Source organism: Buteo buteo, chromosome 4, assembly GCF_964188355.1.
Source record: "Buteo buteo chromosome 4, bButBut1.hap1.1, whole genome shotgun sequence".
Lineage (NCBI taxonomy): Eukaryota > Metazoa > Chordata > Aves > Accipitriformes > Accipitridae > Buteo > Buteo buteo.
The window spans coordinates 47,665,315-47,691,890 of NC_134174.1; the positions used below are offsets into that span (position 1 = coordinate 47,665,315).

At 43.5% G+C, this 26,576-nt stretch overlaps 1 protein-coding gene across 4 annotated transcripts in view; it reads right to left on the reverse strand.

Annotated features, from left to right (window-relative positions):
* Positions 1-252: 252 nt before the first annotated feature.
* PAX2 (paired box 2) overlaps positions 253-26,576 on the reverse strand; it is an 84,722-nt gene continuing 58,398 nt past the window's right edge. For 2 of the 4 annotated variants that reach the window (XM_075025909.1, XM_075025907.1), the window contains exons 6-10: positions 26,284-26,459; positions 24,331-24,457; positions 7,854-7,955; positions 1,770-1,856; positions 285-473 (exon numbers count right to left, since the gene is read on the reverse strand). In XM_075025909.1, coding sequence (XP_074882010.1) covers positions 397-473; positions 1,770-1,856; positions 7,854-7,955; positions 24,331-24,457; positions 26,284-26,459 — 569 coding nt within the window. In that variant the 3' untranslated portion in view covers positions 285-396. Of the gene's footprint in view, positions 474-1,769; positions 1,857-7,853; positions 7,956-24,330; positions 24,458-26,283; positions 26,460-26,576 lie in introns of all 4 variants that reach the window. The other 2 variants (XM_075025906.1, XM_075025908.1) reach the window with 2 other exon arrangements.

Genomic DNA, 26,576 nt, shown 5'->3' on the forward strand with positions numbered 1-26,576 from the left:
TACCGCTCCCAGAAGAAGGGGGTCCTGTAAGGCAATGGCTGCCAGCTGCATTGCTTCCCAGTCCCCCTGAAGTCCTGGAAGCCAAGGGGACTTCACGTGGCTGAGCTCTGCCCAGGCGCGGTGGAGGGCTCCCGCAGGAGAAGCCACTTGGCCACAGGCTCTTCCCAGCGTGGGGGGAGCAGTCGGGGCGGAAGGCAGGGGGAGGGCGGGGGGGTCTCAGTCTTGAGCAGTGAGCGCTTGGTCCGGCGCCTTCGTGGTGAAGAGGAAGGAACTGGACTGTGGGGAGGAACGGAGAAGGTCTCTTCACCCTTCCCAGGGACGGAGGGAGGTGATCAGACAGGTACAATGTGGAGGCCTAAGCTGTCGCCCTGCAGTTTCATGTGGTTTCCATGGTAACTAGTGGCGGTCATAGGCAGCGGCAGCAGTGGGAGGTGCGGAGCCCCGGGATGTGGCACTATAATAATAAGGGGAACCTGAAAGTTAACACAGGAGAAGAATGGACTGGTTGAAAGGACAAACAGTAAAAAAAAAAAAAAAAATAAAAAAAAAAATCAAAGAAATAAAAGAAACAAAGGAGAACTGAAAAGGAAAGGAAGAAAGAAAAGGAAAGGAACCAAAAGAACGAACTTGGGGACTCAGCTCTTAATGGGACTAGGGAAAGGCAATCACCGGCAGCCAGCTGAGGGCCGCGTTTTGCTGGACAGGTGCTGCTGCGGTGGCCTCTGGCTTTGAAGCGCCTCTACGGGAAGGAGATCCTTTTGCTCCTTCCGACCATCAGTAAGCTGGCAAGAGGGAAGGACAAAAAGGCCACACCTGATCCACAAGGAAAACGTCAGGGTCAGATGTTCTGAGCACACCTAACAAAGTATAAGGGGTCACTTTTAAAACCAGGAGGGGAGAAAGGAAACAAAATTACCATGTTATATTGCTTGGGATTTTGGTCACATTTGGCATGAAAGCTCTCTAGATGGTTATTGAATGTGTGTTAAGTAGTGATTGATTATTAAGATCACATTTACTGAGATTTAACAACACTGGAATAAAATGTGCATCTATTATCCAGTTGTTAAACCTCAGTAAATATGTAGGTAATAATCACAGCTGATTTATTTTACATATAATAAATCTCTTCCTATTCCCTTGCAAAGAAATGTTGTGTTAGAAGATATGGTCTTATGGGAGTTCTTTTCCCCTCTGAAAAAAACCTGACTATTTCTGGGCATATTAGTCACTACACATTGGATATATCCCTGCAAGAAAACTCTATTGGCTATTATAAACCTAGCGATGCAGCCTATCTCCCACTCTGGACACTGTTCCAACTGGTGCGATAGGAAGAACTTCTACAGGACTTCCAGATCCCCAGGAACTGACTCTGGGTTTAGCTTGGGAGAAGAGTGAAACCTCATCTGGATTTTTAATCAGACCTTGAATGGATGGTGATTGCTGCCTGAGAGAGTAGCAGAACCTGAATTTAACTTCTGATCTAATCTGGAATGAACAGTGGATGCAGCCCATCGAGAAGCCAGAGCTGAACTGGAATTCCGAACCGTCTCATGAAAGAGGAATCGGATTCAGAACAGATGCAAAACACACATGAGGTACATACCCATCTAGACACTGGACCGGAGACTGAGGAAAAAGGCCCCTCACCTGCCCAAATACTTGAAAACCATCTTCAGAAACAAAAAAAACCAAAGAAAAGAAAACAAAGAGACAAACAGAAGGAGCGCGAGGCTGGGGGTGTGTTGTCGGAAAGAGGTACTCACTTAGTAATGCAGGGTTGCTGAACCGCCAGGCCTCGTTGTAGGTTGTGTACTGAGGGTGGCTGTAGGGGTTCCCTGAGAACTCGCTCCCTGGAAGAAACCAAGGAAGGTGTGAAATACAGTTAGGAATGAAGATTTAAGTTTGCTATTTCATCAAGCCCGTGCTTATGCTGAATCTGTATGCCAGCAAGAAAACTACTGTAAGTAGCTTCCTTGCACAGCTGGGACTGTGCCCTTTAGGACACTGTAGTGTTTGTTCAGCACGATGTTGCTTACCCATACAATTAAAAATGTAGGATTGACCTCTTCAGAATCAAGAAATTAGTTTAAAATAATGAAATTCAATAATACAAATAAATAATTATACTGGTTTATTTTTCGTTGCCTTCTGACTTCTGATTCTCAGGTTGCGGTAGGATTGCATATGCAAGCTTTTTCTGCAATTAATTCTCAGCCTTCTTTTAAATAAAATCTAAGATTCTCCAGTAGTGTCAAGACAGCAGGCATGGGAGCTTGACAGGGCAAGCTCACAATAAACTCCTTGGAACTAGCAGTGCTGTCGATGGCAATATGTATTGCTAAGTTTTGTTTGTAGGGTACTGAGGGTGATGACATATTTGTGGAGAAAAGTATCATTCGGTTTTGGAAATGTTCTGAGAGTAGGGGGGGCTTAAATATAAAACAAAATGGAAAACATATGAATCTTTCTTTCTTTCTTACTCTGTATGATGGTGTTAGTCAGAAAGGTGATTCATATATGATAAACCCCACCTTTATGCTTAGTTAGTGAGTTAGAGAGAAAACTTGCTGTATTCCAGTTCCAGAAAATAATTTTCTAATGAGTAGCTCTTTAGGTACTATTCTGAATCTGAAAGACAAGCTGGGCTACAGCTCCATTTTTCACATTCAGTAAAATGGGTCCAAACCAAAATACTTGTGAGCTTTGGGATCTAATAAGACTGTGACCCAAGATATGAATGTTGTAGAGTCTTCTTAAATATGCAGTTTTATTCCGCATAACGAGCTGAGTCTCCTTGTTTTATAGAAGGCTGTACAGGGCTAAGGGAATTATATTTGGTAACTGAAGGGTATGGTGCTGCATTCAAAATAAATAAATCTCCCAAAACTTAAAAATGTATGACTCTGTTAAGTAAAAACATGCCATTATCTGATCATAACCTCAATTTAATGCAGTACCAACAGACTGGGGACAATTAGTGCCATCTGAAAGGCATTATGTGCTTAAAAGACAGGGGAAGAACAGCATGACTATTAGCTTCTGGTCTGCCCTGAAACAGGGGTGGAGTTGTTATAACAGAAGTGTTTGGAAAGCACCTGCGGTTCCTTCTAGATACCATGGAATAGGGAAAGAAGGCAATGCAAGATGCGCTGGAGGCCTGTGATACCATTACCAAAGAAATGTCAATTAATTATACTGTAATCTCTGCAAATCTCCCCTCACAGACAGTTAGAGCCGAAACTACAGAATGTCAGATGGTAGAAATGAAATCAGTTGAAGTCAGGGAATTTGCACTGGTTTAAACTTGAGGAGAATCTGTCCAGCCAGGCTTTTTAAAGACACTCAGAGTAATAACCAAAGTAGTCAGTATGAAGACATGTGTGTATCAAAAACAATCACTATCCAAAGGTATTTTAGTCACAGTAGTTTTTAGTTTCAGCGTAAAACCTCATTTTGTCTGACAGACCTTGCTAAATACGATTTTAATGATAATAACTCAGCATATTTCCATATCTAGGAACATCCTGCACTGAAAATCCTGACAGCTAGCTGGGAAGGAATAGGTAAAACCTGTTAAGGTGACCCAAGATGCTGCGGGATAGGATACGAGAGCAAAAAGCAATGCGTAGTCCAGATTTATCTCTACTGAAGTGCCTTATCTGTGGGATATACTGGAACGAGTATATGAGGCTTTGAAATGCCTCATACAAACATAACTTCTCTGCATGGAGAGAAGAATTTCTGATATTTCAAGGCTTCTCTCTCACCTTCCTCTGAGTTGTCACCCTAAACTGTTTATAGTGTTCTTAAAGCATGGGTTAAGTAGAGGAGAAAGAGCCCCAGCTATGGAGAGCTGGGGAGGAGGGAGGGCAGCCACTGGAAACTGTTTATTGACGAGGAGTGAAAGCATGCATGCAGCAGGATAATGAGCTTTTGAGCTCAACTGTGACCAAGAGGAACTGAGCTATCGCCTTCCCTGATCACTAATGAAACAAGTGTAATTTCCTCATCAACATTGGATTCTGTTTAACGACTCCCTGCCGTTGCCATCACCAGCCCTCTGCAGGCTCTACGCTGCTCTGTGTAAACTGCAGTTCCCTTCAGCGGATGCTCACTTCACCAAAACAGTTTGCAGAAGCTTGATGGCCTTTCTGGGAAAGAGGAAGAATTGAGACGGGGATCAAAGGTGCTCTGTTACCTGTTCAGGAAACATCTTTCAGACATATAGGTTAAGTGAGCATAATACCCAATTCATCCTTCTTTGAGTGACTAACCCCTGCTTTTTCAAGTGAGTGCTCAGAGACTACTGGGTTTCATCTGCATCTACAGCCTCGGACCTGAAGTTACAGGCAAGGGCAAATGCAGGATATATATCTTACCACATCATCCACATAAACTTCAGAGATATTTGCATGCATGACTGACCGTGTTGCATGGATGTACTGCTACTGGAGACAAGCCCTTCTCTAGACTATACAAGTAGAAGTCTAGTGAAAGGTTGTCACAGATAGTACAGAGCAGCTTTGGTTAGCACTGGTCAAACAATCTTCTCAGAAACAGTTTTCCACTGGAAAATGCTGTATCATCAAAATGGAAATGTTTTGCACAAGCTTGTCAGCTTCAATGGAGTTATGGAAAGAAAAGTTCTGAAATGATTGCAAATTGAAACAAAGTATTATATTTCAACTTTCTTGTTTTGTTTCATTTTGCCTTTCTCATCTCATTTAATTTCCTTTCAACTCTTTTATTAGTTTAATATATCTTGACATCTAGAACATGTTGACATTATTGAAATGTTTCATCCTGATGTTTGCAAATTGAACTATTTTAAGATTCTGACTCCTCACCCCAATGCAAGATGAAAACAAATGTCAAAAAATCAGAGTTTTGTGTGGGTTGGAAATTCTGCTTTCTGGCAAGTTCTATTTTTAGCTCTGCACCTTTATTTAGAGAAAACAGAGGCTCTTTCTCATATTCACTCACATCTGGACAATAAGGTTTGTTTGCATGTCAGTATGTTTCTTAAAGATACTCCCTGAGTGGTTATCTTGCTGGCTTCTTGTTTCCAATGTAGTTAAAGCACTGACCCTTGATCTTTCTTGGCTTGTGGGCATGTAACAAACCATTGACAACATCATATTTGTTTTCTCTGTTCAACCTGGACCTTTAACAGAGGTTGCAAGCAAGCACAGAGGATCGATCTCATGAGGCCTATATTCTGTGCAATCTGTGCTCTGGGAACCTTTACTAGCAGTATTTCTTGGTATCTGTATTTAAATCTTGGCACTTTTAGTCTTCCAGTACAGAAACCATGAGGCATGAAGTAAGCCTAGCAGGTGGCAGGTTCAGAACAAACACGGGAGGTAGTTTTCACACAATATGTAGTTAAAATACAGAACTTCTTGCTATAGGTTGCTACAGATGTTAAAGGCTTATATGGGTTCAAGAGACACTGTTTAAGTTTCTGGAGGGGAAACCTATCGAGGGTGTTTCATATTAAATAGAAAGATACTAAGTCTGGTTTAGGAAGTCTTTGAGCTGCAACTTGTTGGAAGCTGGGAGATCTTTTGAGAAAGTACCAATATGTGCTTGCTTTACTCTTATACCCTTCCCCAGGCATTCACTTTTGGCGCCTGACAGTGAGTAGTGCCTGCAGAGATCTGCAGTGTGACCCATTAAAGCCAAGTCTTCTGTTCCTTCCCAGGAAGCCTTTTTATCTCCAGCTTGTTGGCTTCAGTCACATTAGAAGACAGGAATAGAAGGGCTGCCGGGCTGGGTCTGACCAGTGGGGTATGACTGAAACAGCCAGATCTTGATGCTCTGTGGAAAGATGCAGTAACTACTGCAGGATGCCCAAGCAGGCCACAGGAAAAACTTCCTCTAATTGAACGTGACATCAGATCTAATGTAAAGATATCCATTTGACTTGAAAAATCTTTTTTTCTTTGAAGTATAACTCAACTTTTTTTCTTTATCATCCTGTTCTTTTTCTTTTTGGGGGTATTTGTGTGTTTTGGGGGACACTGCTCTCTTATGGATAAGTAGCCTCCACATCAAGAAGCTGAAATATCCTATTCCTGGATAAGTGACCCTGTGATTCGTGGTCTTAAAATTTTTGTCCCAGTTTAGATGTCAGCATCATCCTTTTGTTGAGGATGTTAAACTTACACAGCAGTCACTGAACAGTTGAGAAGTTGAGAACAGTTAGAAGTTGAGAAAAGCCTGTTTTTAGAAGTACCTATTCAAAGAGCCAGCTATTTTGGTGTTATTAATCATTTCTATATGCCATGACCTTCTGTAAGTGTTGACATATAACTGACTTAAATGTTGACGACGGAGTCTACCTACTGTTACGGGGGGGGGGGTTAATTGATTTATATTGAATTAGTGCTTCTCTGATTCTGGAGCCAAACCATCTCCCTGAAAAATTTAGTGTAGAAGGAGATGCCCTAAAATTTGCCAACTCTGCACCACCCCAAAAGTTCAGCAAGCTGGTCAACTATAACCAAGTGACTAAAGTGGGGGTAAGGAGGGGACCAATCCACTATCTTTTCCTGATCTGGAGGTCAATCACATCATCTTCACAGCATAGCCTGAGATTTTGTTGTGCCTTAAGATCATAAGCGGTAGGTAGCTTGTTAGCTTTGGAACGTGACCATAGGCATTAGCCAGTACTTCATGGTATATAAGCAATGATTTGTCATTTAAAGATGTTAAGACTTTGACCTGCAAACGTTTCCTATCAGTGATATTTTCACTGTCCTCACTGCAGTGTATGTTCATTTGGCTAGCTGTTCTGAGATTTGGATGAGGGTTAAGTTAGGCTTTTCACTTATAAGACCTGGCAAATCATATCATAGTGATTTAAGGGCTTTCTGTCCTCAGCTTCCTGCTGCTTCAGCTCTGGAGTCATCCCTTCAGTAGTAGACGTTGCAGAATGGACTGTGTACCTACTTATTAGCCTTCATGACTCACAACCCAGGGCAGTAACATAACCAGAAATCAGTGGCAGATGAAGTTCTGAGTTCTGAGCTACCGTGGCTGAGAAACAAAAATCCTGCCTCTTCATTTATCTACTGGGGATAAATGTCATCAGAGGAGTGGGGAATAGAGCCTGGGGTAATAAACTCTTCAATTGCCCTAGGGTAAATGGTCCTCTCTTCTCCCTAAACAGCAGGAGAATTCATATGCCAAGAGAAGGTATTTCTCCAAAGGCATTGGGCAGCAAAGAAACAGTTTACCTTTGGATGTGGGATTAAGTAGATAGTTTCATGGATTGGAGGCACTATCCTACAAACAGGAGGTGGGTAAGTAGTTGGTTGTTGAAAGTGAATAGTTAGTTTCTCCTGCAATGCTGTTAATCATTGCTGAGTTCTTAGCTAGTTCAGGCTATGGACAGTACGTCTCCAAGCCTGCAGGTATTAAATTACCATTGACGATTTTCAGTTTGATGCCCTGGCTTTAGATAGAAGGTAAGTTGTTACCCTAAGTTAGTGGATAGCTGAATATCCTAAGCCATGAGCAGTACATAATAATCTGCACGGGTCATTGGAAAATAATTACATTAGTTAATGAATACTGAGGTTAATTAATTACCAATTAATTGCCACAGGTTATAGATAGCGAGTTGCCCATAGCAGCAGTGAATCAGTTACTAGGGGGAAAGAGATATGTTACAAAAAGGGTTGTTAGCCACATTGGTTATAGGCACCTGATGATTTCTTTACGAAAAGAACAGCCCTTAATGTCAGCAAAGCAATAGCAAAGCCAACTGTGAAAGCTCTTACAATGCTAGTATACCATTCAAACATGTGTGCACCATTACTGAAGTCTGAGGAATGACTTACCAGGAACCATTCCTGCAAGAGTTGAGGTTGGGTAGCTGCCTTGTCCAGTCGGGGGAACATGGGGTGGGTAGCCAGGCAAGGTGGTGCTTGCCATATCACGACCTGGAAAGGGAAAGAATCAGGACAGGTGATCAACAGGGATAAGATCTTTCAATATTGATTTGATATCACCTTTTGTCCCACTGTCACATGACTGGCAGCTTGATAGGCAAGTGCTGTGCAGCCTTCTCTTAGATAAGTGCTGTGCATCCACTGAAAATTTTGGGGGAAGATTGTGGCACTTTTGATCTCACACTGTAAGGATGGATGTTAAAACTTAGCTTTGTGAGGCTCAAAAGAATTTGGTTTTTTTCATTGTAGATTTTGGATCTATTTTAACTAAATCAAAATGGCCCTGAGCTGCACAGAGAATGGCAGCATTACTCACTGCCAGAGTAGCTGCGATCCTGTCTATATGCAGTGGATGCAGTTCCAAAACTGTGGTGTTGTTGCTTTAGGGCATGATCAATGTGCAAGGCATTGGAAAGCGATCCAAGAATTTTCTGTGCCTGTCTGTCTTCCCATCTCTGCCATTCACCTGCTGATGATTTTAAGCAAGTCACTTCACCTCTCTGTGCTTCTTTTTATGCTGCAAACTCTTTGGTGCAAGGGCACATTTTTAGTACATTTGCACAGTGCTTAGCATGAGATCAATACCGGTTGGACTCCTTCCAGGTGCTGGTGTAATACATATAATAATAGGATCATGCAAATTAGTTTTAGTCCCACTTCATTTTTATCAGAGGTACAAGTTTTTATTAGTAATACTTAAAGTTGTGATATCTTTTCTCCACCAAAGAAGTAGAGAGGGGTGTGGACTGAGTGGATGATTGTAGTTTATTTTTCATCTCTTAGGAAGTGCAGCTGGAGGCTTCTTGGTTGGTGCCAGAGGCATTTCCTCATTTGGACTGGTTAGCCTGAAAATGGGCCAGCCAGAAGGGCATTTGCTGTTAGTGCTTATTGCATTTAAATGAACTAAAATCATCTCAGAAGCTGCTGGGAGTTTCAAGCCAAAACAAAAAAAAAAAAAAAAAAAAAAAGGCTAAAGAAATTAAGATAATCTTTCCCCCACAGCTGCTGGGAGATTTACAGCTCAACCTCCAACACTGCCTACTGAGATCTCAGACTGTTCCAGGCTTCCAAAGCCTTTCACATTACCTAGGTGAACTGTAGCTCACCAAGAAGTTTGTTCCTTTGTTAAATTTTGTCTCTCCTGTCTGTTCGAACTGGAGGGCTGGAGTCTGATTTGCCTTTAGAAGTGACAGGTTAAGTATGGCCCATTAACACCACTGGAGTCACTGTAACTGTGCTGGGATATGCCAATGAAAGGAGAATAAGAGCTGGTTTAGCTCTACTAGTGGCAGAATGATAACTGATAAAGTGGGCCCTGGAACAAGCATGAATCTTGGCTGGCGAATCAGAAATACGTAACAGTTACACAGCAAAGCAAAAACTAATCAACATGGAACATTAATCTGAAGGGAGGAGGTAGGCTAAACCAGTGTCATTGCTTTCACAGGTCTTGACTAAAGATTACAGAGGTGATTTGCTCAAGAAAAAACGAATGCAAGTTCATTCTTTCTCCCTGAAGAGGTTTCTGATCAGTCTGATCAGCCTGATGTTCCTAGCTCACCTCCTCTTAGATAATGGCACAGAACTACCAGACAATGGCCGAACCACTTTCCAGCCACTCCCCAATATTGATAAAAATAAATGTATAATGCCTCAGGGATTTATATTCTACATTCTTCTACTCTTCTATCACCATCATTCCTTTAGTGATTTGTAGCTGTGTGTTAAGGTGTATGATTAACACCTACTAGATGTAGTTCTTTTTTTTTTCTTCACATTCTTTTAAGGCAAGAAAGTTTTATGCTTAAAATTCATCTTCTTTTGGTTTCATTTATTGACTAGCCTGAGAAATAACAACAGGTGATGAGTGAGAAAACTGTGTCACTGAAAAGTTAGAGAGAACATTACGTAGCAGCAGGCAAAATTAATTCATTTTGACACTTCCATTCAGGTGGGAACACATACACACTCACTCTGCTACTCGATCTATGCACATATGCCCCTGTGTTTTTATTCTGTCATGAGCGCACACAGGCTGATGTTCAAAACTCAGTGTGGAAAATTCATTGGGAAAGTGATCATCTGTCAAAATCTCCATCTTGAAAAAGAAGGTAACAAACAAGTACAGTACCAGCAACATGAATAAGAATCCCACAGAGAGACTCTTAAAATGCTGTTACATACAAGCAGGCCCCTTCCATTACCTCCTCTCATTACCAACAGGTAGACAGGATTATTAAATTCTTGTGCTCCAGGGCTATGGCAACACTAGCACCTATCCTGCTCATAACATGCTTCCAACTCCAGCTATTCTCCCTTCTCCAAGAGCCTTTTGAGTGAGGAACAGCATCTTCATCACTGTGACATTGTTTGAGCTTTTGAACACTTTCTCCCATGTCTAATTCTCCGTAAGGGTCCTAAGGCAGGTGCCTCTCCTGAAACACAGTGCCTTCTAGGCTAGGGAGTGGTCATATATGACTGCATCCCCAGGGAGCTATATTGTTGAAGAGAGTCTGTCAGGAGTCTTCTTGGCTTAGGAAGTGCCCAGAGCTCAAAGGCTCTTATTGGTTGCAGTAAGATTAGACCAAAACAGTGTTATGAACACAAAAGTCTTCTCTGCTGTTACTTGCTGCTTTCCTACAGGGATGTTTAGAAATGCAAATCTCACCTGACAAGACAAAGGGAGGATGTTAGGTCAAAAGAGAAAAATAATACAGGAACATGAAGGAGGCAGAGGCAAGATGTGTTTCTTGAGCATTAGGAACTGTGGTCTGCCCTAAGACTTTGTCTGTTCTGAAAATGCCCAAATTACATTCTTTGACAGTGGAGTGACAACAGCCTGAATGGTCACCTAAAATGATACCCACTATTTCATCCAAGCCACCCCTGAGTTCATGCAGCAATGTTGCTTCAGTCACCTTGCACAGGATTTTCCCCTAGTACCTATCTGAAACTTGTCCTTCCTCCCCATCCTCCACTCCAGCCTGCTGCTCCTATGTGCTGCCATCTTCTGCAACCTGTTTCTTCACTTCTGTTCTTCCCTTAAAGGCCACCTACCTCAGGTCTGTATTCCTTTGGGTGTAAGACATTATAGTCTCTCACCCACCCTTCCTGGTCTTGACATTCAGACGTGATGCCCTGTTTCTTAACTACTTGGTCTGCTGTGTGAAGGCACCAGCTCACATTGACGCTTCCAAACCAGGTGACTCAAATATTGCTCACAACGTAGCTATGGCAGTGCTCACCAACTGCCTATGTATTTATATTTATCTAACTTAGTAATTTGTACAACCCATGCTGAACAACCCTGTCAGTCCTAGAGCTGTCTAGGTTATTCAAATTGCTATCATCCACCTTAGGCTAGCACACAGTACCCTTGCTGTGTACTCAGGGGCATTATGGCTATTGAAGCAACACAGGATTTTGCTGTGTGAGTGTTTCTATACTAAGTCCAGACCCATCCAACTGGGACACCCAGTCACTTCTAGGTAGTTACAGCTTCTTTTCCCATTTTATTCTAAAAAAAATGAAGGACAGGCATGGAATCCTTTTGTGACTCCATGGAGTTGAGAACACACGCTGCATACACAGTACTGGAACATGGTTGCTCTGGCTCCCACTTGCACTCAAAGAGCTTGCAGCATTTATTGGTCTCCCCATCAGACGAAACTGAACCCCTTGCCTGCAGCATCCCCACTGAGTTTGTGGCCAAGGCCAGTTACCTGCTATCAGAGGCTGGCTGCTGGACTGCCCAAAGTGGGCACCATGATGAAGGAAGGCACTGTAGCAAGGCGTGGACGCATCGTCTGAAAGGGCCATGTGGAAGGGCTGAAGATCAGCCTGCCCAGAGCCGACCGGCGTGGTAGGGGTGAAAGGGGTGAGAGAGGCTCCATGAGGCTCTTGCTTTATACTGAGGGGAGAGGAGAGGTTTTCTGTGGTAGGGTAAGGGATGGACACAGACAGACAAAGGGAACGGGGGAGGAAGAGGAGGGTGGGGAAGGGAGGAGAGGAAGAACAAAATGGGTAAATGAAAATGGAGTGGTTAAAATCTACAGGGAAATTAATTTAAAAACCAAAATAAAAATAAAAATAAAAAGGTTAGGAGTAGATCAGAGGAGCCAGTGCTGAGACAACAGCAGCATCTGCACCCAGGGGCTAGGCTCTGACTGCAGGGGTGCCTCTGCAGGGGCAGCAGGGGATTAGGAGAATGGTGTGCAGTGGCAGATGGGAGGAATGGGATGCAGGAAAAGGAGAGGTGAGGGAGGGAACATGCAGGAGAGGAAGGACAGGAAAAAGCATAGGGTTGGGAAGGAGAAGAGTGCTCTGAAGCTTCTGTGCTCCCTTTCCTGCTGCTTTCACTCACTGGCTGAGGGTGCATGAAGATGCTACGCTTAACACAGTTTGGCCCAGGGAATTATACCACTTTGTCTCTTCAAACACAAGATAATCTTTCCCACAAGAGCAGCGTTGCTATGAGCATCTATAGATGCTTGGTGTAATGGCTAAAGCTTCTCAAGCCAAACTCCATAAAAACTTTGACAAAAAAGTTGTAGCTTAAGTTTGAGGTGGTTAAAATAAAAATGGGGCTGCGCAATTAATGGGTGGATAGACAGATATTCAATCAATTGATCTTGTTCACAGTGGCACACTTTGGAGCTTTAACCATAAAAGCAGTCAGTACTGACTCTGATCCCAGAGTATAGTGTTGCCAGATACCTTGACAGAGAGATATAATGGGGGAAAAGAAATGTGGGGGACTTAGAAAAGATCTCATTTTCATTGTTTGCATTGGACCTCCCTTTCTGATGTGCAGATTTGCATAGGCACAATAGATACAGCTTTGCAAATGCTCCTAACTTGTCTGCCAAGTAAGAGGTTTGGGAATTGGAGAACCCTGTGACCTAAAGCATGGGTACTCCAGAACACCCGCTGTTGTTGGGTCAGCCATAATAGAGTCCTATACTTGAACACCTGAAAGTGAAGTATGGATGATGTGATCAGATCTGATCCAAATCATCTAGAAAACCATCCACCCTCAGGTAAACAAATTAAAGCCAATAAATGAAAGCCATCTCTCTGCCGTGATGGCAAGTGTTGCCAATGGCCTATGAAATAAGTTAGTTCTGGTGGTTTTGATTTATAAAGATAAATATAAATGTGACATATAATTAGGCCATAAATCTGACTTTGTTAATGTAGAAGTGGCTTAATTAACTCTAGGCACCTTATTGCGAGCTGCAGTGCTCTCCTAGACAATAAAGGGCTGGGCAGTTTCTATCTGTGAACGCTGTTTATCCTGAGGCATTTGTTTCCTAAAGGTTTGCTACCTGGCAAAAATGATAGTTTGCCATCTGTGTTCTCCTCCAAATACCTCTAACCTGGATGGCCAGCAAAGTTCTCTGATCACTGAGACTCCTTTGCAGCAAAGACATATGTTCATGGTTCAGTTGATGGGGAAGGATCAGTGCTGGCCAAAAGGTGTACAGTTCCTCTTTATTTAGTTTACTTATGTGAAGTCTCTGGTATGCTGAGGATGGTAATTTCTTCTCCCTTTTTGCTATAGGAAGCTCTGTTTGGCAAGGACCTTTTGTGGAGGATATGGGGAATAGAAGCTGGAGTATCTGGTTCTTGTTGCACAGTTAATTAAAGGCACTAGAGTAGGCAGCATATCAGTGCCCAGCTTCTGCTTTTTACAACTATATACTATCCTACAATCCTACCAGTGAGCCTTCGCTTGCCAGTGCCAGACTCTGTAGATGGAGAACCCCAAAGCTATTTTTCTGCTGCATCCTCTGTCATCAGATGGCAAGGATTGCACAGATTTATCTTCAGGCCAGACAGGCAGAGTCACCACCAGCAGTCTGGGAGTGCTGAAGCCTTTATCCAAATAATGTTGATACTAGATAATTTGGATGAACAGATCTATCTGCAGGCAGAGGGCCAAAAGTACCCCTGGCTTTCAGGGGCTGCAAGTGAAGTGATACATTTTTCAAGGAAGTCATTTGACAGTCATACCTAAATAAACTAGCGACACTTTGGTCCTGGGCATTTTCCATACTCCTTTTTCAGCTCTCCAAGAGCTGAAAGAGAAAGCAGGTGTGGGGAGCCACTGGGGAGGAAAGGGAAGAGAAGAAGATGGACACGGGAAGCGTGGGTGGGCAGAAGCAAGAGGTGCTATGGGCAGAGGTTAATCCTGTTTGCACAGCCCCCATGCACGTTGGGTTTCCTAGTCCCTCCCCTGCTTTATTTCTCTTTTAAAGCATGGAATTTTCAGCCATAATCCTTCCTAAACCGCAGCATTTTTCAGGCACTCTGTGTAAGTGAAACCATAATCTCTGGTAAAACAGACTGCTTAAGCTGCTGTAGCATTAGGCCAATCTGATCCAGCCCCTGGATTTCCGCTCTGCCCAGCCACCACGGAGAGGATTTCAGCCTGAAAGACTGTCTAAAGCCCTTGCAATGGGAACAACAGTGCTAGGCCTTGCCTTGCAAAGCTGAGAAGGGTTAAGGGACCAGGAGCTATTTGTCCTGGTGTTGTGAGGCTGTTAAAGCCCCTGTCAGACTCACAGCAGAGATGAGCCCAGCCCTCTCTTGAACACATCAAGGCTTATGAAGAAAAATTCCTCGCACCTTCCAGAGGCAGCACTACTTACTCAGTACGGGGGATAAAGAAGTCAGCAGTAACATGGCAAAGAGACTGGGACATAATAATGCTAAACACTCTTCCCTCTAAGAGTAGTGGAGAGGAGGCAAGGATAAGGTCAGACAGCAAATGACTGCACAACCAAAACTCAGACTTTTATGTGTCTATTTATTTATCTGTCTATCTTTCCCTCTATGCTCTGCAACTGCACAGACATAACTTACATCCCATGTATCTTTACCGGTGGATGGCATTTACCACTTTTTACTCCTTTGTTGTCCAACTCTCCCCTGACTAAAAGTACCTGAATTCTGTCTCTGATATAACTCCTGCCGCTACTATGCTGGAATAATTGCCCCAGCAGTGAATTATAGCTCCAAAGTGTGTCAGTGTAGACAAGATCAATTGATTGATCTATCTATCCACCTGTGAATGGCACAGTCCCATTTTTCATTTTAACCACCTCAAACTTCAGCTGCACCTTTTTTGTTTTCACTTCTGATTTTCTCCATTCTCTAATTCTTTCGTATTTGTGACAGAGAACTTGCCCTTTCCTATCCCAAGTCCTGCTAGTGCCAGCAAGCTGTGGAGCTGTGCTGTACTGGCTTGTCTGTGTCTTGGGGGGTGTCCCTCAGTAAGGCTGCATCAGTGAACCCCAAGGTATCCATCAGTGTCTGATTCCTAAGGCTGGAATAAGGACGTGTAATCAAATGGGGGGTGGAATGAGTTTGCAATCCCTTTCCAAAGCAGCAGCAATCTGTTCCTGTCCCAGGCTCCTTTCTTCTTCTAAATGCCAAATGATATCCTTCTTTATAAGTGACAAAAAAATGCCACCGAATGTCATGGTGGGGGAAATCTGAAAGGGTCAGCAGGGTGGGGATGTAGCTGGAAACATAGCAGAGGACTACTTATTTTGTGCATCTCCTACTCCTCTCTTTCTGACTGTACTTGCTGAGTTATGGCTGTTTTTCTTCCTTTCTAACCCTCTCCTCTGTTATTCTGGCGGAGAGCTAGAACTGGTGATCTCTGGCCTAAATTCCCCCTGCGAATGAAGGGATTTTGGCCAGACAGGGTGAGAGGAAGATTCACAGCTTTGGGTTCCTACAGAGACTCGTCTCAGCTTTTATTGTGCTCTCTGCTGCTGAAGGGAAGGGAAGCAGGGGGGTTTGCAGGACCAGATAAGCTGCTTGTTTTTCATTGCTGGCTTCCTGGAGGATAAGCTACCTGCATCCAGTGCTCCTCTTCTTTTCAGTAAACAAAGAAGATCAAGATGGCACATCCCTGCATAAGGCATGCCTTGTACACAGCCACTTAACAACACTGCTCACCATCTTGACAATGTTTAGCGTTCTTCATCTTTTCCTGGGGTCTCTATCAAGTATTTGTATGACCCCAGTGCCTCACTCTTTAGAACACATATCCTTACAGCATTCCTGAGGGATGACTGTTTTATCTGTGAGGAACTGAGCCCAGAGAAGGTGTACCCAAGTTCGTGTAGGAACCCTGAGCCAAAGCTGAACCTTATCTCAGGTGTTTTGAATCCTACACTTGTACTCACCATTGAAACATTTTTTTCCATGTTGACATTCTCCATTCCTTAGAAAAGTTTCATTGTGGCAAACAGAATGGGACTGGCTCCTCAGCATTCATACACTGGTGAGTTTACACTACAGCTAGTGGAATCACATCACTTTATCCCACGTAAGAATCTTGCCTCAAATTCTAGAAGTCATGCAAAAGACCAGACTGGACTGACACAGCGTATCTTTCACTTTTGCTTTCTGTCATGTCAGAAGAACCGCTTTGTCTTTCATTTCTTGGTTTTCTAGCTTTTCTTTTGCAAGAGCATTATGCAAGTTGCACTGAAGATAAAGGTCATCCTGGGTTTTTTCCCTCCTCTGTGATCATAATAGACCCTTGCTAGAACAACTGAAAAGTGTGCAAAGACTAATCTGTTTCTCATTGTACCTTTCTTGTCTTCTCTTTGTATTCCTGCTGACTGGAGAACTAGCCTTGTGTGTTCAGGTTTATTTTTTGTTTCTGCACAGATCCATCCATGCTCTTAGCTCAATGTTTTACATGTGGGTTGTTGAAATACATGTTTAAAGAAACAACCTTGGATTGCTTTCCCCTGAGAGTCAAAACTGTTGTGACATCACTGATGTCAAGTTTTGAAATCTATTTGCCCCATTTTTTATAAAACTGAATTTTACAAATCTAGATTTTGTGTCTGATCTAATTTCTGCTCTCCAAGTAAACTGACCTGCTAACTCCGTACATTACTTTGGAGAGAAAAAGTTTTATAGTCCTCGTACAGAGCTTCCAGTAGACCTGTGATCTGAACTTACTCTTTGAAGCTAGTTGAGTACTGTTAGTGTTAATCACTTGAGAACTCCACTGAAGTCAACTTCATGTGGCTCTAAGTACATTTGTTTGCAGATGGAGCTGATGAAGGAAGATGTGCTTTAAAGTCTTGGGGGTGGGGGCGGAAATGTGCAACTAGTGCACTTGACAAACAGAGAAGTTCAGTGGAGTTCATACTGTTGTCCCCATTCTTGAGTCCCAGCCTATCAGGCTGGGCAATTACTTCCTCCCTTAAAGTGTAGCCTATGCTTATTCCTTGGTGGTTGGGACTTAAATGTTACCTCTTAAACAAGACGCTTTTGAAATATATGCTGGGAAATGTAATTAGAACGTGTTAGCTTTTCACACAGTCCTCATTATAGGTACTTCCAAGGTTTCATCACAATGATACTCTACTGATCATAAGATAGGATAGATCTTCCTCAGTAGCCCACAGCAATCCTAAACCTGCAAAGAAGGGCCAAAGATTGCCATAAGCTTTCCGTTTCTCTGAAAGACTGCAGTGGGTAATTTCAACTGTACAAGCAGCTGGCCTGGTTAAATCCAGTACAGCTGATGGACATTAAAAGTTATTAACACCTGCTGACAGGTGCTGCTTAACTCAGATATAAAGCACAGTCTTTGCTGTCAATGCACAAATATCTACATCACAAAAATTTTCATCATAGCCATACTTACTGGATCCTTCATTTAGCCTCAAAGAAAAGGCAAAAACTGCATTGTTGGGAAGATGATGTAATTACTTTCTCTAAAAAAGTCCCTTTTTATCCAGCAGCAGAGAGTATGGCAGCCTTCAATGTTGTCCCCTTGTTGAGGGAAATCGGAGTGGCAATGCCAGTTCACTGCTATTGTCATTACATGACATTGTCATTCACTGCTATTGTTCACTTAAATGCTAATTTAAGGAAGGTGAAGACTTTATTTCTCTCGGGCCCATCCATTTCTGGGTTCCTCACTTCAATATGCCTTTCAAGCCCACAAACCACCTTCTTCAGCATCATAAAGTTACTGTCAGTGAAACTTCCATTGGATGCATGGAAATAGTTTAAGTGATTCCTTTCCCCCTGGCTATTCCTGTATGTTCCATCTGACCATCTATCACCCTCAGCCATTTGGTCCTGGAGAAGAGCAGTAACACCTTTTGCCTTTCCAAATTCCTTGACTAGATAAGAAGATATTATCTCTTCTTAGGGACGGGAAGCAGTTGATGAAATTTGGAGGTCCTGTGGACTTCTGCTTTTGCTGATTCCTCATCTTAGAGGAGAGGCTTGCTCACAGAAAATACCTCTTCATTTTGATGAGGCAGGGTAGTAACAAGCTTGTAGCAGCCTCATGAATGATTATCATATTCCATTTTCAGGGCATTGGGGCATCCAGAGATGTGCCCAACTGGCTGCCTGTCTGCTGGTGGCTGCAGCTGCGATGCTGTGCCGCAGAGTGCGGGTCTGCATCTGCAGGATTTGCCATCACCAAAGCCAATTGGGGCCCCTAGCAGTTTGTTAAAGAGGTTTTCTTAAGTCAGCTCAGTCAAGCCCTGACCAGGGCCATTGCTTGCTGCTGTCAGAGGCTAAAGTAGATTGGAGCAAGACAGGAAATTTTCACCAGTACAAACAAGGAAAAGGGGAAGGAAATGCTCCCCCTCTCAGCGTAATGATGTAAGTACAGCTGAATGTAATGGTCAGTTTTAATCATGGTTTTAAACAGCAAGCTAGATCAACTTGTTTTGCATTTGCACTATGAGGCTGTTTTCTAAAAGGTTGAATTTTATGGGTGGTAACAAATATTTTGACAAATACAAAATTTACACTAAACGCGGTTATTTCAATTTTTGCTAAGTAGATGAACTGCATCTGTACACATTTATTTAAGCAATTATGTTGTTTAATATCATTTGTCTTTACATATTATTATATGAGAAAATAGTGAACGATGAGTCCATATTATTATTTTATTAGATCATTAACTTTTTACTTGTGATCTGTGTCAAGTTATATTTGGATGGAAATTAGAATTAAATTAAAAACAGTATTTGTAATTATTCATGCTAATTAAATAAAATGACCACAAGTTCCCTGACTTCCTAAATATACTAGAACAGAAAAAGCAAGCTTTTCTAAGTGGGTTTTGCATCAAAAATGACTTATTAAATAAAAGAAAGGATATATAAAAGAAGGAATTTGAACTGATTTCAGAACCCAGTTTTAGAACTAATAGATCTCATCCTTTCACACCAAGCTTAATTCACTCACTGACAGAGGAAAACAAATGTTTCTGCTTTTTCAAATCCTAGTTTGTTTCTTAGTTTTAAATGACCTGGTTATTGTACTGAGCAAAATTCTCTTCAGTTCACTCACTAAGCTGAAGCAAAGGAAGTAATATCTTTTCACCTTGCAGGAGGCTAAAGTTCTCAAAAGATTGTTTATCATTTCAGAAAAACTTTGGATCCAGGTGTCTAGCCAGTGATTTCTCTGTGCTTAGCATCACAACTTTCTTGAAAACTTTCCTAGAAATCAGATGCTGCTTAAGTAATATTTTCGTATGTCTTTCAGACACAGCAAGTAGCCTTTATGTCAGTAATTCTAAATTTTTTTTGCATACATTCATGTATGAATTTAAAAATTAACTTAAACTGAAAAAAAATCTGACCCCATGCCACATAGACTAGGTCTGGAGGAAAGTGAGATCGATGGGGTTTGTGCTTTTTTGGTGCCTTAGTTTGACACATCGTGAGTTGTCATCAGGATTTCTCACCCTAGATGATACTTGTTGCTTTAGGGAAAAATTTATTTCCCAGAGAGAAGGAAACATTTTCTACACAGGACGTGGTAGCTGTTTTGGTGGGTAGTGATGATTTTAAAAGCTACCTATTCCTGTTAATAGGTGCTAACCATAGCACAGAAGCACTCAGAAACCTCCTCACAGAAAGAGAGGGGGACACATACTCCCATTTCAGTCAACAGTAGAAGTTCCTGAAGTGCTTTTTTTGCCCCATTTTTCTTGGGCTTGTCTTTTACCTTTTCTTTGTAGATCTCACTGATTGTAGCAGGCTGGCAAACAAGGTCTATTTAGTTAAAACTGCTGGGATTCAATTAAAGGAAGTTTTTCTTTACCTTTGCTGTAATTTTAGAATTCCTCTAGTAGGTAAATCCTCCCCTTTAGTAGTCTATTAATAAGCAAGTTTCAAGCTATACATGAAAAGTCCATTACGTTTTATTTCCCATAGTGCTGCCTCTCTGTTGGGTAGCTTCCTGGCTAGATAATTGAGTTGGAAAGGACTCTGCTTCCAAACTATTAATTTAAGCCCCCAGAACTCAGAACCTGATTTTAAGACATCTCACTTCTTCATGCATGCCTGTTCCAAAAGATGTGACTTCTGATGGTGCTTAAAGAAGAATTTTGACCCTTCTTCTCAAAGGACTCAAGGCTTCTGTGAACAACCTTGTGCTTTTAAAGTACTGCTGTTGCTAGTGCCAAAATCTTGAGGTTCTCCTCTGCTCATCTCTCAGGTGTTGGCAATTGAGTACCTTCCAAACTCAAAGATCTGTAGAAACTACTGAATAAAAGAAAGCTATTGAGGTTTTCTGTGTTTACTTAGCCCTGTACAGATTTATACTCATCTGCCTGGGCTGTCTGCCTTCAATAGAAATAACTGAAGTAGAACCTCTCAACAACAGAATTCTTGTCTTGGTGTTCAACTGCATGTACTTGCCTTATCTTGGTATGTTCAAGCTTGGATCTTTGCTTCTAGGAAATCTGACTGGTGTCCAAAGATACTGTCCAAGAAATTGTCAGGGATCTATGCCAGTCTAGCTATGATGGCCATGCAACATCAAGGCAAGATGTAGCTGGCCCACTGGCCTGTGTGTGAAGGAAGAGGTTAGGTGGTATTCTCAAGCAGCTCTTAAGAACTTTCTCTGATACTTCACAAGGAATTTGAAAATTTCTACATTGTCTGTTCTATATGAAGGACAGTGGGAGCACTTTTCATAGCCAGCTAGCCCCTAAGTGTCAGTTTGTTCATGGAAATTCCTTGCAGATACTTAGCGGAGAGAAATAAGGGTGACCTGTCTGCTCCATAGTAAACAAATGTTCTTGCGAGTAATTTGCCAGTAATAAATGGATGATCTAAGATGCGTTAGAATAAGTGTCTGAAAGGGAGTGTTTGATACTGGCAGTACTAGGCAAGGCTGTGCTGTATGTAACTGTGGTGCTAAGCTGTGTCTTTGAATAGATGCCCAAGACTTTGGGGATGGCGTTCCTGCACATTGGGGAGGTGGCTGCCTGTTTTGCAGCATTTCTAGCTCTTCAATTCTGGGAAGCTTATAGACAGATAAAAGGGACTCCAGCAACATCTGTACTTAACTATCTCACTACATTCCAAGATTTTAGGTAGTTACACATTGTTGAGGGTTTGATGGCTTTTGGAGGGGTGTATTCTCAGAACAGTGTGAGCTGAGAGAGCTTGCTGAGGAAAGCTAGTCATGAGCCAGAGAGAGGACTTTTTCTGAAGTCTTCAGAAAGGGCAATAATCCAGTGCCAGACAGCTCTGGTGTGGAAAGAGCTAGAGATACTTTTTTCTGTCTGGGAAGACTGAGCTGGGAAGACTTTCTTGGAAGCTAAATCTTATATCCTGAAGTGACTGCACACAGAGTTTGTAGCCTGCACGCGTGGGTGTGTTTCACATTTGTTTCAGATATCACCTGGGTGCACGGACTGCCCTGGGACAAGAGCAGAAAGGCATTTCAAAGATGACATTACAGCAGCAAACCAGGCAGCCAGCAATTCAGTGCTCACTATTACTCCAATATCCCTTCTTGGGAGAGGGATCTGGGTGATACCAAAGAAATCTGCATGCTCCCAGCCTCTTCCTTAATTTCCTGGCTGGGGTAGATCAGGAGGCAGCACTGAGTTCCTCACCTCTCTGGTCCTTCCTGAAAGCATTGCCCAGCCCCATAGCAAACATATCATGAATCATTCATCTTTAATAGATTATGCAAATTGAGGACATCAGATCAATGAAGATCAATAACTGCAACCATTTAATTGCCAGCAAAAACATTTTAAGAATGAGCATTATCTGAAGTCCTTTCTTGGGTAATGGCACCATTAATCCAAACATTGGATCCTGGCCTAAGTGTAGAGGAAAAATTCTCCGCCCCTCTTCCCCTGCTGTCTTTCAGGGTGTTGAGGGTTTTTTTTCCCTTTTCATTTCCAGTTTCTGAGTTTCCCCATCATTACCACCAGTGAACAGCTCCCAACGCTAATAGTTCTGCTTTTGTTACTCTGCACTGATTGAAATGTCGCATACAGATTGAGATGTTAGTGCTAAGTTGCCACCTGGGAATGTCAAGCTGGGTCTGAAATGAACTTTTCTCACTCTTGGATCCAGATGGATCAGATGGGGATGTTCTCGAGCTGAGAGTGTTGCAGGGAACAGAGTGGGGATGGCACAGGGTGGGGGGGACATGAAGAAGATTTTCTGCCTCCGCCCACAGCCTCTTCTGTGAGGCCAAATCTGTCTCCTGCTGTCCCCTTGCGAGAGTCATGTACAAAGCTTGTACAGTGTCTCCAGCCTTTGGGAATTCTGCACTCATATTAACAGGCTGGAATGCACCATCTTCACTTAGGCAGAAGGACTAAGAAGAATTATTTTAATGACCCTTTTGAATCTTAAACTCTGATTTTAGGTGCTTCACCTTTACATCCAGCTATGGGGATCTTCCTTCCATGAAGGAAGGAGAGTACTGCTCTCCTACTGGCTTTACACCCCAAAGACAGGAAAGTATTTCCTGTAAAGAGATGTAGATCTGCTAAATGGTAGATGGACACCAGCTGAGTTTTGTCTTGCATATGCAAATACAAAGAAAGGTGGAACAATTTTGCCACAGCTGAGCCATTTTCTTCTGGTTAGCTAAGAAACTGCATGGCTACAAGGATTCTGGATCAAGCCTGACAGCAGTAAAAGCCGTGAAAAAAGTCTGGGGATGTCACACTTTCTAGACACTCCCTAACTATACAGTTTGCCTCCCCATGGTTCTCTGTGATATTTTGCAGACCTGTATCTCCTCTGTATTTGGAGTAACTGTTACTAATCCTGCCTGGTCCCAAAGTTCCTGGTAGCCAAAAGCTGCATGCAACAATATGCCTTTGCTCAGTGTTTGCTGAACAAGCAACGGCTGCCTGCCTCAGCCATAGGCTGCTTTGACTTCAGGGGCTATCAGCTGGGGCTTCTGCAAGAAAAAGTTGAGACACAGACTCCAGTCCTCTTGATTCTGTGCCATCAGAGAACAGCTTTTTGGCCAAGAGGCAACAGCTCCTTCCCTTGCTAACTTAGGACTTGCACCTCTTTTGTCATGAGTTATTTCTCAGTTTACACTGCGAGGTTTCTAGAGGGGCCACAGCAGTGGTAAGGAAAGGAAGATAGACCAAAAAGGGGTGAATCACTCGGGCCTTGCCAGCTGCTTTAGCTACCCAGGAGATGTGCAAATCTATGGTAGCTGTGTGAGTGGGGACCAGTGGCAATTAAAGCCTAAGAAGAAGGGCTGTGGCACCAGAATATCTCCTTATGGCTCTAGGCACGCACAGGGCAGGCAGTCTAACACTAGTATCAGGACGGTGTGTCCCACAGCCCCAGGACAACCCTGTGCCACTCAGGTACTGCACATGCCACCAGCGAAGAGGAAGTTTCTGTGGAGCAGCTGCTGCAGAAATTGCCTCCTACTTCTGTGCATCCCAATTCCTCTGCTGTCATGCACTTGCTCTCAATTCCTACTCTCCCAGACACACCTGAGTTTAATGTGCCCACACATGAGGGAAGGGGGAAGGCTGTGAACAAATTTCTTTTGCCAGCTGCTGTTAGAGACTCATGGGCTTAAGGAAGAGGGAGTTTAGCAGTCACAGTTCAGCAGACCTCGGTATTTAGTTTGCAAATGCCCCTTCCAAATGCCAGGGCTGAATAAAACTTAAATTATTGTTTCTCCCTGAGAAAAGCAAGTGCAGATCATGGGTAAGCCATGACCCTCTTGTTCTCAGACACAAAGGAAAAAATCACAGTGTGTATCTGGACATATCTGTCCTGCACCAACATCCATCCTAAGCCCCATCTGGGCACACAAGTTCCCAATTCATGCCTGGGTTTGCCTGTCTTTGAGTCACACCTGGGAACCTCTAGGTGTACCCAAAACTGCCAATATCCTGAATTTCAAGCTTCTCTTGAGCCCTGATGTCCTCCACAGTCTTTCTGTCTCTTTCCATATTTGCCACAGAGGAATATCTTGCATTAGCAGAAAAAGCAGAAGCTAATGGTGATGAGGGAAATAAATAAAAAGCTTGGTTCTGCTGTTTGGTCAGGCAGCTTACCGGTCACCACAGGGTACGTCTGGGGTCCTGACACATTTGTCCCCAGGTCTGGGTTAGCAGAGGTGGATAGACTTGATTTGACTTCATCGAGACCAGGGGTCAGAGCTGGGAGGGAGTACTCATTACCCTGGGGAAGAGAGGAGAAAGACAGCTCGCTATTGATGCACCGGGAGAAAGGGAAGAGTGTACAGATGGGGGGGAGGAAGAGGAGAGATGCAAACCCCTGCACAGATGGAAGAGGAGGAGGAGGAGGAGGAAATGGAGAGGATGAAGTGACAAGAGGGTTGCGGGGGGGTTCCTAGGATGAACTATCCCACTCGCCTGTGTGCCACTGTGAAGGGGAAGAGGGGTGAGGGATCTGGCCCATTATCTGTGGTATGACTGAGCCTTCGTTCAGTGCTATGGGGATGGCCACCTGTGCCAGCCGAGGGAAAAAGAAAGGGGAAATCCATGTCCCCTCCTCTTGGCCGAGCGGAGGCAGGAGGTGTTTGCCCTGGTGACAAGGACAGCTGGGGCAGAGGACTGCAATGACATGACCGGGACAGGCAGGCTGTAGGAGGCAGCCAGTGTTGGCCTGCTGTAGCCAGGCTCTCTGCTGAGTTGTCTGCCTCCCCTCCGCTGTTACCTCTGTCCTAGCTCTTTAAAAACAAACAAAGAAGCCTCATCCCCTGCCTCTGTCACTCTGTGCATTGGTGTATGAAATTGGGGAGGGGGGAGCCACATGGCTAACAGAAGGGTGGGAGGGGGAGAACCATTGAATCTGAAAGGGTGTCCTGTCCGAAAGGCTCTGGTAATTGCCTTTTTATTGTGACAGCCTCCAGACCAGACGCGGGAGCTGGAGAAACCAGGAAGGCTACAAAACAGCAGGAAAAGTTGCTCTGATTAATATTACGTTAAATTAAAACTGATTTTCTGCTCTTTCTGCTCCGTTTTTTTCCATGCGCTTCCCCAACCCCCTCCCCACATCTCCCCCTCCTCCAGTGGGCTCCCCACACGCTGCCCCCTCCCCGCCCCTGTCGCTGCTTGGCTAGGACTGCCTAGTCATTTCCAATTCCTTCTCGTATTGATCTTCCTGTAGAAATCAGTTTTGTAATTAGCTGCAAATTAGGCCTTCTACTGGGGGTGAGCCTGCCCCCTGATTTATCACCAGAGTAATTCGCTGTGATCGGAGAGAAATTAAAATGAACTCAATTAGGCTTCGGATTTGCTTTATGGGCCCTGCTCAGAGTTTCAGGGGGAAAAATGACTGTGCTGGTGCTTAATAGTCTAATGAAAGTAAATAAAGGTTATTCATTGTAATAAACCCAGGGACTCTGGGATGAAGGGAGTCCACAGCCAGCCTCTCCTTCTCTTCCTTTGTTGGTTTATGGCTTGGGGCGGTTTAAAAAGACTTTTGATTTTCATTTTATTAAGACAAACAGCTTTTGGGATAAAAGGCTGGGGGAGTAAGGGAAAAGGGGGCAGAGCAGTGTGGAAAACTAGGTTGGAGATGGGAGTCAAGTCTCAGCTTTGGGTCATGAAGGAAAATGCTCTGTTAAAGCCCGACCCTGTGGCTCACTGGTCACTGGCGTGATCTGAGAGTGCAGGAGTCTCCGTGCAGTTCTGTGTGGTGGTGAACATGCATGGCACTGTTTGCATGTTCTTGGCAAGAATATGCTTGCATACCTGCAGGTATGTGTGCAGATGGAAAGACAGACATGGGGATTTAGGGAGAGCACAGTACGCACGTATAAGGCAAGTTCATAAGAGGAGGTAGAGCTCATGTATACATGTGCATCAGCACAGTGATATTACAACTAGAAAGTGCTGTAAAATGTAAATGTGATGTATGTGCAATAACAGGGCAGTGTGAGAACAAGGGGTGAAGAGGGGGAGAGTGATTTTGGTGAAGAAATCTCCCTGCCATCATCCTATGGGTGCCTGTGGGTCCCCATTACCAGGCTGGGCCCTCACCTGCTCAGATTTGATGTGCTCTGATGTTTGAAAGACGTCAGGGTAAGAAGGACGCTCAAAAACTCGATCTAAAGCTTCCAGCTGCTGCTGGGTGAAAGTGTCGCCACGAAGGTGCTTCCGCAAACTGTCCACGCTGCTCTGGGAATCTCCGTTGGGAACTGAGCCCTCGGATACATCTGCAGGGCACAGACAGAGAAAACAGGGAGTTAGCACCACCCTGGCTCGGATCAGCAAGGGATGTGGGACAAGCACAGAGTGGGAAAGAGCAGGGCCCTCCACCTCCACCTAGGGAG